The following is a 15,993-nucleotide window of genomic DNA, read 5'->3' on the forward strand; positions in this document are numbered from 1 at the left end:
AAATTATTAAGCATATACCTAAGATTTCAACTTGAGTTACAGTATCTGCAGCCCCGAAATGGTTGTTGATCCTGATTCTGTATTTTCCTCCGTTTACTCTGCGCTGTACATTCTTGAGAATCAAATGAGTGTAATGCTCTGTATTTTCAATGATCACATTCTCAGAGGGCTCCAAAGCCTTTGCTCCATAAAGCCACATGATTTTAGGTTGAGGTCGGCCAATGTAAACAACATGTATGCGCACTGTGCTACCACATGTTGCAAAGAATTTGTCTTTCAGTGGCACTGGGAACTGTGGTGCTGCTTCAAGGACCAGAGTTCCACTGGTCTCACAGTCACCTGCTTCATTCACAGCCTTGCATGTGTACAGACCCTCATCTTCCTGTTGATCTGTTGAAATGGTCAATGTATGGTTGCGACCATCAGAGGTTGCTGCATATTTGCGACCCTCTTTGATTTCCTTTCCGCCCTTGTACCATTTAATTTCTGGAACAGGTCTTCCAATAATCTGACACTTGAGAGTTGCAGTTTGTCCAAGTTTGGCAGTGACTTCATCCATCTCTTTCCTAAGACCTGGTTTAGTTCCAACTGAAGAAAAAAAAAAAAAACAACAAGGACAGCTATAATGACATTTATTTTAGTCAAACATCCCCAAAAATGCATTGGGATAAATACTGAATATTATTATTGTATTGACAAATCACAATACACACAACAATCCCTCTAATGTTATTTCAAACAGTGCTTACCACCCAGTTTAGTTTTGATGCCAGTTGCTGTTCTGCGTGGTCTGCTGATTCCAGTTTCATTTTCAGCAAATACTCTGAATTCATATTCAGTTGCCTCTTGTAGACCACCCTGAGTGTACTGTTTTTCCTTTGTGCGCTCCTTATTGCATTTCTTCCAAGCACTCTCTCCAGACTTTCGATATTCAATCCAGTAGCCAAGAACTGGTTTTCCACCATCACATGCTGGAGCCTCCCATTTAATTGTAATGTAGTCTTTGGTTACAGTCATGGTGTCAATTTCTCCTGGCTGGCTTGGTTTATCTAAATGAATAAACAGTGTAATAAAAAATATTTTCCATAAATCAAGGCAACAATTTTGAATCAATTACTTAATAAACAGAAGACATATTATGAGTACATATTATGAAGACCAATTAAGAATGAGGTCCTACCAAATGGATCTTTGCATATTACTGAATCTGATGCAGGTCCTGGTTCACTCTCTCCAATGTCATTTACAGCAATTACACGGAACTGATACTCAGCATCAGTAGTGAGCTGACTAAGAGTATACATTGTTGAGGTAATCTTTGTCTCATGACGAATCCACTTATCAGACGACACTTCTTTGTACTCAATGAAGTAACCAGTAATGCGAGATCCACCATCATCCTTAGGTTTAGTCCAAGCCAAAGCAGCAGAACTCTTTGTAACATCCATGATTTCTGGTGGAGTGCCTGAAGCCTCTGGGACACCTAAAATATTAACAACAGAAAACAAAAGAAAATGTTTTTATGTTTATTAACAAACATGCAATGCCTAGAAATGAGACAAATGACAAGCACTTACAAATGGGAGTCTTTGGTACAACAGTTCCCTCTGATTTCAGGGAGTTGCTGATTCCAAACTGGTTCTCTGCTGTCACCTTGAAGTGGTATTCAACATTTTCTTCCAGTCCTTTAACCACAAGGGATGTGTCAACCACCCGCGAGTCAACAGTGTACCAAGCTGCTTTTGTTACTTCACGTCTCTCCACAATGTAGCCAACAATTTCAGAACCACCATCTTCTGTTGGTGGTTTCCAGCTAACTCTTACAGAATGTGCTTGTATATCATCAAATGCAAGAGGGCCTTCAGGTGCAGATGAGCGGCCAATAACCTTGACCTTGATAGGAAGCATCTTTTTGCCACACTTATTTTCCAGATGGAGATAGTAAACGCCAGAATCAGACCTTTCAGCTTGTTTGATTACAAGCTCAGATACGTCTTCATTAGAGGCAATCATTGCACGGTTGGTCACCTCTGATCCATCCTTGGTCCATTTGCTGGTAGGAGTAGGTTTGCCTTTGATGGGCACTGAAAGCCTGATTACTCCTCCAGATCTGACTATAAGGACATCTTTGTATTTTGCTTCAAGATCATAACTTGGAGGATCTGAAACACCGAACATTTCAAATGATTAAATTATTTCATACATGTAACACTTGACACATATAAGTAAAAGGAGTTAAGGACATGGTCATGAGACCTTACCAAGCATCTCTGTTATAGTCACAACTCCAGGTACTTCAGCTGGTTCACCTGGACCACCAGAATTGCAAGCCATGACACGGAATTTGAATTCCTCTCCTTGTGGCATTTGTGTCAAAGTATATTCACAGATCAGTGAAGGTGTAGTGTTGCACTTAATCCAGGTTACTGAACCAATTTTTTGCATCTCAATTAGATAGCCTGTAACCTTAGCACCACCTTCCTCATCTGGAGGACTCCAGGCCAGAGACACAGAAGATTTTGTGGTATCTGTGACTCGTGGGTTTTGAGGTGATCCAGGTGGATCTGTAGGGATTATGCAATAGTTTAATAAGTGATAATAATTGAATGCACCAAAATTCTGCAGTATTTTAGTATATAAAAAAAAAAAAAACACACTAAATTTTGCTTACCAACTGGATCATTTGCTACTGCTGGTTTAGAAAGAAGGCTAGGTTTGCCAACACCACGAGCATTGATGGCTGTCACTCTGTGCTCATATTCCAGGCCTTCAATTAAACCAGTGGATCTGTATCTTGTCATTGTTACTGGATTTTTATTAGCACGGATCCACCTGTCTGATCTGACCTCCTTGCGTTCAATAATGTAGCCAGACACCTCTAAGCCTCCGTCCTCATCTGGTGGCTCCCATGCAACAGTCATGCCGTCACGTGATACATCAAAGACAATGGGTCTTCCAGGCGGCCCGGGAATGGCTGTAACAACAATTCAATATTGCAATCGTGTAGGTCTAAAATATTTATGTCTATCTATACATAGATATTAATGTGCATATGCTATTTTTTTTTTTAATTCTTAGGTTTCTTATGTAAAAATGTTTATGTTTTTCTTACATTTGGAGCTCTTGCACATTACGACTTCTGACTGTAAGTACTCCCCAGTGCCATAACGATTGGTTGCTGCAACCCGGAACACATATTCATCGCCCTCTGTCAATCTGTCAAATTTAAATGTTGGTCTGCTAACTGATTCTGAAACAGGTACCCATCCTGGGCGATGAGCATCACGTTGTTCAACCACATAGTTGCTAATTGGTGCGCCACCATCTCTCATAGGTGGATCCCAACTTATTGTAACTGATGTTGCATCAATTTCATCAAATCTAATGGGTCCTTGAGGCTCATCAGGTTTAGCTAAAGAGAAAGAGAGAAGAGGGTTGTTAATAATATTAATTCTCAATCATTTTAAAATATCCATTTTAATGTAGGGAGTGGGTACTTACAAAGAATGATGACTTTGATGTTTTCAGTAATTACTCCTGTTGTGTTTTTCACCTCTAGAGTATACACTCCACTATCATCAATGGTGGTGTCAAGAATAGTTAATTTAGAGAATTTTCCAGTTGACTTAATCTTCACACGTTCCACAATCTTTAACCTATTGTCATTGAAGAACCAAGAGCAAACTGGTGGTGGTCTTCCTATGATTGGCAAGTCAAGCTCAAGGGGTTTGCCTGCCAAAACACTGATCATCTTTTGTGGAATAGTTGATAGATCAACCTTTGGCATAACTGAAAGAGAATAAACAAACAACAAAAAGAAAGAGGCATAAACAGTGAGACATAATAACAACAACATCTTGTGACTTGTATTGTTATTATTATAATACATACCTCTTTGTTCTTGAACTGTCACTGCTGTCACAATTTCTTTTGGCTCACCAGCTCCTCTGCTATTGACAGCACGTACCCTGAAGAGGTACTGCTCATTCTCATTCAGTGACACGATAGTGAACTCAAAGTCTGTAAGTTTCAAAGTTGCCACCTTCATCCACTTGTCAGTACCAGCCTTACAAGCCTCAACAATGTAGCCAGTGAGTCTGCTGCCTCCATCATGTAAAGGTTTCTCCCATGCAAGTGAAACACTGGATTTGGTTACATCTACAACTTCGAGCTTGGCTGGTGGCAGTGGAACTTCACACACCAACACAACATCGCCTGTCTCACAAGGTTCACCAACACCATAGATATTCTCTGGTAAGACTCTGAAATAATACAGCATTCCTTCTGTCAGACCAGTAATTTTGTATGATGTCTTGCTGCATTTGGATGTGACTGTTTTGTATGCTCTCATTGATGCCTCTCGTCTTTCAATTATGTAATTGTTGACAGGTGCTCCACCATCAACCTCAGGAGCATCCCAAGTAATATGAGCTGAATCTTTTGTGAGTTCTTTCATCTTAATTGGACCAGGTGGACCAGGTGTATCTGAGAAAGAATCCACATGCTGGTTAGTCACCATTTCATGGTATTTCGTTATATGCTCTCTAAATAATTTACAGGATTTAATATGAGAAAACATACCATAGATTTTCACAAGGATACTTGCATCCTTCTTCCCAGCTGAATTGGAAGCTTCAATTGTATATCTACCAGCATCATAGCGGTGCACCTTGTCAATAATGAGAGTTGTGGCAGTTTTGGTCACCTCAATAAAGCCACGATTTTCAAGGTCCACACCAGGTTTGCTCCAGGTTACAGTTGGGATTGGTCTACCAGTAACAGTAACATGTAGGCGCAGAGAACTTCCTGCTCTCAGACAAATTGTCTTTGTCAGTTCATCAGGCAGCTCAAGGTCAGGAATTTCTAGAATAAATAATAAAAAATTAGAATTTATTAGAGAATACACTGGACATTGCTTCTTTTTTGCATTGGTATATATATATATATATAAAACTTCAGTACCATACAAACATTTAGAAGTTGTTTGAACATACCGATTCTTTCTACAGGTTCAGTCTCTACACAAGGATCACTGAAGTCACCCATTCCATTTACATTGACTGCTGCAACTCTGAAACAGTACTTTTTGCCAGCGGAAAGGCCTGTAACTGTGTGTTCTGTCAACCTAAGATTCTTTTCATGCACTTTTGTCCATTCCTCTGCACCAGCTTCTTGCATCTCAAGAACATAACCAATAACATCAGCACCACCATCTTCAACTGGTCGTGTCCAAGCGAGACTAACACTGTCTTTGTGTGTGTCTGTAACCCGTGGAATTGAAGGTGGACCTGAAATGCCTAAAATAGGGATTTAATATAATGTAAACATTTTTACTTTTGTAATATACACATTTAAATGTTAAAAAGTATGTTGTTTCGGGAACATACCTGTTGGTACTCTGCATACTGCATACATTGACACTTCACTAGGTTCACTATCTCCAGCTGCATTCATGGCTGTTATGCGGAACTGGTAAATGTTGCCTTCATGGAGACCAGTGACTTTGAAAGATGTGTCCTTGAGAATAGAATCTCTGTTCACCTTGATCCATCTAACACTCTTTCTTTCACGGTACTCAATCAAGTAGTTTGTAACTTCACTGCCACCATCACTTTCAGGCTTCAGCCACTCAATCGTTGCAAAGTCTTTTCCAACTGCAAGGATTTCTGGGGCTCCAGGGGGTGATGGGACAGCTGTAATTGGAAATGAAGGTGTAATTGTAAGATGCAAAATTGCAAAATCTCATCTAAAGTTTTTAATATTAATCCTGGTACTTACTGAATGTGTTTCTGGCAAAGATGGGGGTAGACTGTACAGCCACGCCAGATCCATACTTGTTCACACCTCTCACACGGAATATGTATTCATTGTTCTTGAAAAGTCTTTTAATTTCGTATGTTAGGGCTTTGCATTCATCCTCCATGATAACCCAGTTAAGTCTATTGGTATCCCTTCTTTCAACAATGTAATGTGTTATTGGGTCTCCACCATCCTCCAGTGGCTCTTTCCAAGACACTGTGCATTTTTCCTCAGATACATTGCTGACTGTAATCTCCTGACAGGGACCAGGTGTATCTTGTAAAAGAAGAAAGATTATCATTAACATATTTAAAACTGAAGATCATGTTCATTTATGGTATGGCTGTATGTTTAGCACACCTACCAAGCACTTTAACATTGACCTCAGCGGTTTTTGTTCCACTAGCATTCTTAACTGTCAGAACATACTTCCCAGTGTCATCTCTGTCACAGAACTTGATGATTGCCAGAGCACGGGTACTAGAGTACTGGAGAGCATATTTTTCACAAAGTTCTAGCTCTTTTGTACCCTTGGCCCAGCTGACTTTTGGATCAGGTTTTCCACCAACAGCAGCATCTAGCACTAAATCAGATCCAGCTCTGATTGTAACTGTGTCCACAAGAAGTTTGCTGTCCAGCTCTGCTTTTGGAGGACCTACAAAACAATTTAAGTGTCATGAGTATTTATGAGTTTTTATTAATACAATGTTAGTCTTGTGTGTATTGTGACAGAAACATGTATTATACATACTGTATTCTGCTTTGCAGGTCACTGGTCCTGTTGAAACTGATGCCAGGCTCAATACTCCATTTGCATTTTTGGCAATGACACGGAATTCATATTCCTCTCCTTCTCCCAGTGCAGTGACAGTGAAATGTGTGTCAGTAACATTAGTGTAGTTACACTTAAGCCATCGACCTTCTCCAGTGACAGTATATGGCTTTCGCTCAACAATGTAGCCTGTGATTGGGCTTCCACCATCGTTTAGAGGCACAGACCATTTGATTGAGACTGTTGATCTTGATACATTTGTAACTTCTGGTTTTCCTGGAGGATCTATATATTTGTATCATCATAAAAGAACACATATCAGTATTGTTTTTTTTTCTGATCTAAATGGATATGAATTACTTTTTGATTGTAATATACTTACCAACTGGATTTTGTGCCACAGCTCTCTTTGATGCTTCACTTGCTTTGCTGAGACCAGCACTATTCATTGCATACACTCTGAACTGGTATTCAAGACCCTCAACAAGGCCTTCCACTTTGTAGTAGCATTCAAAGCAGGGAATCTTGTTTTCTCTCACCCAGAGAATTGTGTTACGCTCCTTCTTTTCAATCCAGTATCCAGTGACCTTGCTGCCACCATCATGGTATGGTTCCTCCCAGCGAATGCTCATGCTGTTGGCAGTTACAGAGAACACTTCTGGCTTTGTTGGAGGGCCTGAAGGAACTGTGAAAACAAAAACATGTAATAAGATATTTGATATTTCATACAGTATCTCAAAACTGCTAATTTCTTATTATCTATTTCATACCAAATGGATGCTCTGCAACAATCGTCTCAGATTCGGTTGGTTTGCTCACACCAAAACGGTTTTCAGCACAGATACGGAAAGTGTACTGCATGTATTTAGTTAGACGTGAAACATGGAAAGAAGTATGCTTTACACTTGAGTTAATAAGCTGCCAAGCGGTGGAGCCAGATTCACGCTTCTCAACAATGTAGTTTGTGATGTCTGTTCCACCATCATCCTCAGGTGGATTCCATGATAGTACGCATGACTCTGATGTAATTGAGGAAATCTCAATAGGGCCCTCCGGAGGGCTTGGTCTGCCAATAACATTGACAGTGACACTAAAAGTCTTTGATCCAGTGACATTCTCAAGAGTTAGGAAATATCTGCCTCCATCACCCCTCATGCTGTCTTTAACTGTGAGAGTGGTCCTGTTTTTGCTAGTCTTGATTGACACCCTATCAGTTTGTTTCAGCCTCATTTCCTCAAGCTTCCAGGATACCTTTGGAGCAGGTCTTCCACTAATTGGAACATCAATCTCAAAAGATTCACCAATCCTGCTAATAATGAGTTGGTTGGTGATGCCACTGAGGTCTGCGGTAGGTTCAATTCGTGGCTCTTTAATGATGACTGAGGAGAAAGCTTCCCTTGGCACACTGAACCCAGCATCATTCTTTGCCTTGACACGGAATTCATACTCACTGTTCTCTATAAGTCCTTCAATTTCAAGGCTTAGGTTTTTTGTTGTGCCACAAACAACCCATTTATCTGCGTCTTTAGCCTTTGACTCAACACAATATCCTGTTATACGGCTTCCTCCATCATGCTCCGGCTTGAGCCAGGCCAGGGTTGCTGATGTGTCAGTTGTATCAATGATATCAACTCTCTTCGGTGCAGCAGGTTCAGCTGTGGCAATAACTGGGTCAGGCATTTCATATGCTTCGCCAAGACCATACTGATTCTCAGCCATGACTTTGAAGAAATAAGGTACACCTTCCAGGAGGTCAGAAATTCTCAGGCTTGTTTGAGTGGTCTTGGGTGCTGCCTCTGTCCATGTACGACGACTTGCCTCACGTTTCTCAACAACGTAATGATGAACACGTGCACCACCATCGTTGGTAGGAGGTTCCCAAGCAATTGTGAGAGCTCCTCTCGAGACTTCCTTGAGGGAGAGAGCCCCTGGTACACCAGGTGTGTCTAACACTTTGACAGCAATAGTAATAGATTTATTGCCACTACTGTTCTCAAGAGTAAGAGTGTATTTTCCAGTATCATTTCTAGTGCAGTTTTCCAGTGTCAAAGCTGTGAATGTCTCGGTGGTGGTGATGTCTGTCATAACACCAAGTTCTCCATCTACTTTTGTCCAGGAAGCTGTAGGTGTTGGCTTTCCCTTAAAGGCTATACGGATACACACACTTCCTCCACTTTTTACAATATGTGTCTGTTTAAAAGATGCATCTATGTCAATTTCTGGTGCCAAGAGCCTATCTACTGCCTGTACAGACTCAGATATCTCTTTGACATCGCCCTTTCCAACAGAATTGACTGCACAAATACGGAACTTGTACTCTGCAGTGGTTTCCAAACCAGTGACAGTGTATTTTGTGACAACACAAAGATCCTCATTGACTCTGCGCCATTCCACTTCAGATCCCTTGCACATTTCAATAATGTAGCCATGGATTTCCATACCACCATCCCAGGCAGGTCTGGTCCATTCCAAGCTGACAGATGTATTGGTAGTGTCGGTCACATTGACAATAGATGGGGCATCAGGTACTTCTGTTGGCTCAGCACATTTAATTGGCATTGAAATGTTGCTTGGTGCTCCAATTCCAGCATCATTTACAGCATACACACGGAATTCATACTCAACATTCTCAGTGAGATGAGTCACTCTGTGTGCAACCTCAACAATGGGTTTCCTTGTTAGGACTTTCAGCCAACGACCAGTCTTCTTTTCACGTCTTTCCACAATGTAATATTTTATTGGGTTTCCACCATCATGTGTTGGAGGAGCCCAACTGATTGTGATACTCTCTCCATCAACATCCGTTGCATCTGGAGTTCCAGGAGAATCTGGAACAGCTGTAGGGATGAAAAAGAAAGAAATTACAGAAAATATTTTTTATAGTGTTGTATATAAAATTTGAGAAAAACATTTTAATATAAGCTGTTTATTATCTTACTGTATTGCATCTGTGCAATCACAGGAGCTGAATCCAGTGGTCTGCTAACACCAAATTTATTGACTGCAGAAACACGGAACTGGTACTCGTTTGTCTTGATTAGTTTGGTGGCAGTGTATGTGCATGCCAAGCACTCATCTGTAACAAGTGCCCATGAAATCTTCGAAGTTTCACGCTTCTCAACAATGTAATGAGTGACCTCAGAACAACCATCATTTTCAGGTGGATTCCATGAAAGTGTTACTTTGCCCTCAGAGATATCTGAGAACGTGATTGGACCAACAGGCTCTCCAGGTGTATCTTAAAGATAGAAATCATAGAAGCATAGGTTAAAGATATGGATATAAAAAAAACTAGAAATAAGATGGATAAGGTACAAAAATTATTCATACCAAAGACTTCAACTTTCATTGATTCCTTTTTAGTTCCTGAGGGATTTATGGCTTCCACGGTATAAAGACCACGGTGACTACGGTCAGCATCTCTGATAAAGAGGGTACTTGATCCAGAAATTGTTGTGATATCAACCATTTTCTTAGTTAATTCAATGTTATCTCTGAACCAGGTAACTTTTGGTGTTGGTCTTCCAGTGATAATAACTTTGAGCCTGATGTTTTCTCCAGCTTTAATAGAGACTCCCTCAAAGTACTCCTGGCCAAACTCAATGTTTGGAGCAACTGAAAGATAAAAGATTTTGCACTTTTTAATATACACAGCACAGCAATTGCATGTATTGTGACAACCGGACAATGAGAAACACAATATAAACTGCATGAACTTACAGCTCTCATCTCTGATTACGACATATCCAGATGACTGAGAGGGTGGGCTCACTGTGCCGATGGCATTTCTTGCTATGACTCTAAATTCATAGCGTTCACCGCAAGCAAGACCAGTCACTGTAAATTCTGTGTCAGTCACATTCGAAAAATTGGTCTTCAACCACCTTCCTTTGCCCTGTCGTTTCTCCACATTATAGGCAACAATTTTGCTTCCACCGTCACGCTTGGGTGCCTCCCATTTCAGTTTAACTGATTCACTTGTTACATCAACATAGTCAGGGGTACCGGGTGGATCTGAGGTTAAAATACACAAGTTATTTAGTATTTAGCTACTGTCAGTTGTCATATTTTAACATGCAAGTTCTGTGTGAAAAAAAAAAAGTCTTAAAGTTGAACTTACCAACTGGAGAAACAGCCATAATAGGTTTGTTTGCATCACCCATGCGACTGTATCCAGCATCATTCTGGGCGTAGACTCTGAACTGGTATTCCAAGCCTTCAATAAGACCAAGAATCCTGTACTCCCTTTCTTTCACCAAAACTGTGTTGACTTTTTGCCACATTATGCTGTTCTTCTCTTTCTTTTCAACATGGAACCCAAGGACTGGACAACCTCCATCATAGATTGGGGCATCCCACTGAATAGTCATGCCATCGTTTGTAACATTGTAAACCACTGGTATGCCTGGTGGGCCGGGTGGTCTAAACTCATGCTTGGCAATGACATTTTGTGAAACTAAAGGTTCACTTGCACCATATCTATTTTCTGCACAGACTCTGAACTGATACTGAATTCCCTTGATCAAGTTAGGTACCTTAAACGATGTTCCAATTACACTTGAACAAGCCATTTTCCAGTCTGTCTGAGAGGTGTCACGTTTCTCAACAGTGTAGCAAGTAATCTCTCCACCTCCATTATCATTTGGTTCATCCCAAGATATAGCTATACTTTCTGCTCTGACCTCATCCAAGCGAATAGGTCCAATAGGTTTAGAGGGTGGTCCAAGGGTAATGACCTGTACGTGAAACGATTTTCTGAAGAATGTGTTGTCAAGAGTAAGTGTGTATTTGCCTCCATTCTCTTTCTCCACATTTTTTATCATAAGAGTGGCCTTGTTTTCAGTCTTCTTGAAGCGGACCTTTTCACTCTCCTTCAGTGGTAAGTTGTCCTTTAACCAAAGAATTGTTGGTCTAGGCTTACCCTTGTATGGCAATTCAATGTGTACATTGTGTCCCAAACGCACACTGATTTGTCCATCAGGATACTCTTCAAGGTTTGCTTCTGGTGGAATAATGTAGTCCTTTACTTTAATTGGTCCAACTTCAACAAAATCACTATTACCCTTTTCATTCTTAGAACAAACTCTGAAAAACATTTCAGAGAGTTCCTTAAGCTTTGTAACTTCATGTTCACAGTGCTTGTTTGTGCCAGCAGGAGCCCATTCTTCTTGACCTTGGAGTTTCTTTTCAATTATGTAGTCTGTAATAATGCTACCACCATCATAATCTGGTTTGTTCCATTGTAGTGTTACTGAAGTCTTTGTGGAGTCTTTCATAGAAAGGTCTTTGACTGGACCTGGGGTCTCAGTGGCTTTAACTGGCTCTGCTGTTTCACATGGATCTCCAACTCCATTCTCATTTTCTGCCAATACACGGAAGAAGAAGGATGCCTTCTCAGAAAGTTCTTCAATTACACATGTGGTTTCTTTGCATTTATTTGTTACACAGGCATATGTACGCTTCGAAGAGTCTCTTTTCTCAACAACATAATTGGTAATTTCAGCGCCACCATCCAGTAGAGGAGGCTCCCAACAAAGAGTAACTTTTCCACGAGTGACATCTTTCAGGATCAAATTCCTACAAGCAGCTGGAGTGTCCTGTACTTTAACAGATACAGTTAGTGACTTTGGTTCTCCCACACCATTTGATATATTAATGGTATATTTACCAGTGTCACTTCGAGTTACTTGTGTAATTATGAGACATGATGAAGTGTCTGTGTTGTGAATGTCATATTTAGGATCATTGTCAATGTTCTGGTCTTCCTTTTTCCAAGAGATGCTTGGAGCAGGTCTGCCTTTGAGGGGAACCATAATTTCAACATCTTTACCAGCTTTCACAATGTAGTGAGTTCTCACTGCAACATCTGTATCAATCTGGGCTTCCTCTGCAAAAATAGCAATTAAAATGATTTATGCTGTTGTTACAATCAGAAAACATTATTTTAGAATATACAAAGATATTCCAAGCATTTTAACATTAATACATACCAAGAATGTCCTTGGCTTGTACTGGCTCTTCCATTTCTATTGGGTCTCCACGGCCAGCACAATTAACAGCAGATACACGGAAGTAGTAGTCAATATCTGGTTTAAGATCTGAAGCAACATACTCTGTAGTTCTCACTTCTCCCTTATGGCTAATCACTGTCCATTCCCCTTCTTCACCAACTCTTTTTTCTACAACATAGCTGGTGATTTCACTGCCTCCATCACACTCTGGCTTTGACCATCCAAGTGTGATTGATGTTTTAGTTGAGTCAACCACCTTCAGCTTAGTTGGTTCATATGGTGGGTCTTGAGAGAAAAACAATCTTGGTTAGAACTCTATGTCAAGAGAGTTTGACTCTATATTAAATATAGATTTAGTAAAAATGAACAGATTAGTAAAATTATATAAGTAATACATACCAACTGGATCAGCAGCTTTGTAGAAGTCAGAAACATCTGTGTATGGACCTTCCCCAGCTTTATTGATTGCACATACACGATACTGATATTCATTTCCTTCAGTGAGATGATGGACCTTTGCTTTTGTGTCACTAATGGGGTCCTTGTATACTTTTACCCAGCGCAGGCTCTTCTTGTCACGTCTCTCCAAATAGTATCCTGTAACCATGCTACCACCATCCAAACTAGGTTTATCCCAAATGATCTGCATTGATGTTCTGGTGATATCTGTTGCTTCAGGTGTAGAAGGTTGTCCAGGAGTAACTGAAAAAATTGCATTGATTTAATAAATAGTGTAGTTGTGGTCTTATATGCATTATCTGGTTTACCAAAACTATATTATTTAGATTAATAATATTGATTTTCGATTTACTATTTCCCTACCGAATGCATTTTTGGCGATAACAGGCTCAGACTCCAGAGGATCTCCAGCTCCAAATTTGTTAACACCTCTGACACGGAATACATATTCATTTCCTCTGGCCAACTTTTGGACAGTGACAGTGCGTGCTTCCATTTTCTCAGAAACTGTAGACCACACTACTCTACTTGTCTCTCGTTTTTCTACAATGTAATGAGTTACTTTGGCACCTCCTTCATGAGCCACTGGTTCCCATGCAATTGTTATCTTGTCAGCAGTGACTGTTTTGAATTCAATGTGTCCAGCTGGAGGTCCAGGTTTGTCTGTTTATAGAATGGAAATGTATTTTGATATACAATTAGGAAATGGATAAGACATTGAAAGATGTGAATAAGACATTGAAATTACATGTATATACATATTTTGACACAAATGATTACCTACCTAATATCTGTATTCTTATAGAAGCAGATGCTGTGCCGAACACATTCTTGATTTTGAGCTCATAGGTTCCAGTATTAAGACGAGTAGAATCTTTAATGAGGATGGCTGATGAGTCAGTTGTGTTCTCAATCGACATCTGTGCACTTGAAACTAATTCCTTTTCATCTTTAAGCCATTCAAATGTTGGCAAGGGTTTAGCAGATATTCCCACTTTGATTTTGATTGATGAACCAGCTTTGTATTGCACAACATCCAAATACTCTGGGGGCAGGTCAATTACTGGAGCACCTAGAAATGGGGAACAATGGAAAAGTGTGTGTAGTAAAGACCCATTTCTGTGCATGGTAACATTAAATAAACAAGCAATGTAGAAGCAATACACTTACCAGAAATGTCAACACAAGTTACTGGTCCTGCAATTAGAGATGGGTTGCTAATTGAGCCAACTGCATTTTTGGTGAAAATCCTAAATTCATATGACTGATCCTGAGTCAAGCCTGACACAGTGAAATTGGTATCGATGACATTGGTATAGTTTGCCTTTGTCCATCTGCCATTTGGAGCATCTCTTCGCTCAACCATGTAGCCAGTGATTTTGCTTCCACCATCAAATGAAGGCTTCTGCCATACAAGGCTAACTGAATTTTTTGTAACCTCAGAAATTCTCACATTTGCCGGTGGTTCTAAAATAAAACAAGGATTTGTTATTTGGCATAGAAATTCAGAGAAACTTGACATCATCTTTGCACATAAATTTTTTTGTATTAAGCTTACCACAGGCATCAATCGCTAGCACTTCTTCTGATGTCTTGCTGAACTTTCCAATACCAGCTGCATTTTCTGCAGCTACTTTGAATTCGTAAATCATTCCAGGACATATATTTGTCACTCTAATTTGAGTTGCAGGGATTGCTGTTTTGTTCACCGTCTGCCAAAGGATGCTGCTTCTTTCTTTCATTTGGACGTGGTATCCAAACACCGGGCTTCCACCATCTACTACTGGATCATTCCAGCAAACAGTGAGGCTTTCCCTTGACACATAGCCCAGCCATGGTGTTGATGGTGGACCAGGGATAGCTAAAACATAAAATAAACCAGCAGAGGTTTAACAGAAATTCAGACACAACTAGAAACAAATGTACAATATCCAAGTACTCACTGTATGGAAGCTTCACTGTAATTGACTGAGTATCAATGTGGTCACTGATGCCAAAGCGATTCTCAGCTTTAACCCTGAACTGGTATTCTTCTCCCTTTGTAAGTTTGGTGACTTTAATAGCACTTCTTGCAATTGTGGATGACACTTCTGTCCAGGCTGGTGTACTTGTTTCACGTTTAAGAACAACATAGTTTGTGACAGGACTGCCACCATCATACAGAGGTGGGAGCCATTTAAGACACAAGCTTGTCTCTCCCACACCACTAACTTCAACTGGACCAACTGGAGGACCTGGTCTATCCAGGACCAGTATGTTTACAAACATCTTGGTTGTTCCACTTGTGTTTGAGGCGACAATGTCATATCTTCCAGCATCACTTGCAATACTTTCCTTGAGGTTGATATTAAGACTTTCAGGGGTTACTTCAAAGCTGAATCTCTTTCCACACTTAACTGGAGCATTGCCTCTTGTCATTGTGACCTTTGGCATTGGTTTACCAGAGAGAGGAAGCTCAAATTTAAGATTTGATCCTGCTCTCACATATACAGTGTTATGTGGGAAGTTCTTCATATCAAACTCAGGGGCATCTGTTAAGAACATGAAAGAAAATGAAGTACAAGATCAAATATTAAAATCTATTAAATATAATAAACATGGAATAAATAAAAATGAATTAAGACTCACCCAACTGATCTTTAACAACCACAGGGATTATCATTTCTTTAGGTTCACTAAGTCCAGCGTGATTCTCAGCACGAACTCTGAAAAAGTATTCTGCATTTTCCCTCAGGCCTTTAATTATGTGGGTGTTGGCTTTAACATTGGCACATTTAACCCACTTCTGTTGGCCTTTTTCAAGGGCATCAATGAGGTAGCTAGTAATTCGGCTTCCACCATCATGCTCTGGTTTTGACCATGCAATGGTGACACTATTCTTTGTTACTTCGGTAACACCAAGTCTAGCAGGTGGACTTGGTTTTTCTGTTGGTGCAAAGTTGAAATCATATT

General features: G+C 40.2%; 1 protein-coding gene across 1 annotated transcript in view; it reads right to left on the reverse strand.

Moving 5' to 3' along the window:
* The window catches only part of LOC125270626 (titin-like), a 137,859-nt gene that overhangs the window by 9,972 nt on the left and 111,894 nt on the right, over positions 1–15,993 (reverse strand). Inside the window, 29 exon segments of the mRNA XM_048194421.1 lie at positions 19–588; positions 750–1,049; positions 1,181–1,483; positions 1,578–2,162; positions 2,262–2,564; positions 2,672–2,974; positions 3,113–3,412; positions 3,502–3,789; positions 3,892–4,485; positions 4,582–4,863; positions 4,995–5,297; positions 5,388–5,693; positions 5,779–6,075; positions 6,164–6,454; positions 6,551–6,856; positions 6,954–7,256; positions 7,342–9,408; positions 9,510–9,809; positions 9,902–10,186; positions 10,292–10,585; positions 10,692–12,458; positions 12,562–12,867; positions 12,982–13,284; positions 13,405–13,704; positions 13,826–14,113; positions 14,212–14,508; positions 14,600–14,902; positions 14,985–15,572; positions 15,670–15,966. Coding sequence (XP_048050378.1) covers positions 19–588; positions 750–1,049; positions 1,181–1,483; positions 1,578–2,162; positions 2,262–2,564; positions 2,672–2,974; positions 3,113–3,412; positions 3,502–3,789; positions 3,892–4,485; positions 4,582–4,863; positions 4,995–5,297; positions 5,388–5,693; positions 5,779–6,075; positions 6,164–6,454; positions 6,551–6,856; positions 6,954–7,256; positions 7,342–9,408; positions 9,510–9,809; positions 9,902–10,186; positions 10,292–10,585; positions 10,692–12,458; positions 12,562–12,867; positions 12,982–13,284; positions 13,405–13,704; positions 13,826–14,113; positions 14,212–14,508; positions 14,600–14,902; positions 14,985–15,572; positions 15,670–15,966 — 13,029 coding nt within the window.

Source organism: Megalobrama amblycephala, linkage group LG6 (assembly GCF_018812025.1).
Source record: "Megalobrama amblycephala isolate DHTTF-2021 linkage group LG6, ASM1881202v1, whole genome shotgun sequence".
Classification (NCBI taxonomy): domain Eukaryota; kingdom Metazoa; phylum Chordata; class Actinopteri; order Cypriniformes; family Xenocyprididae; genus Megalobrama; species Megalobrama amblycephala.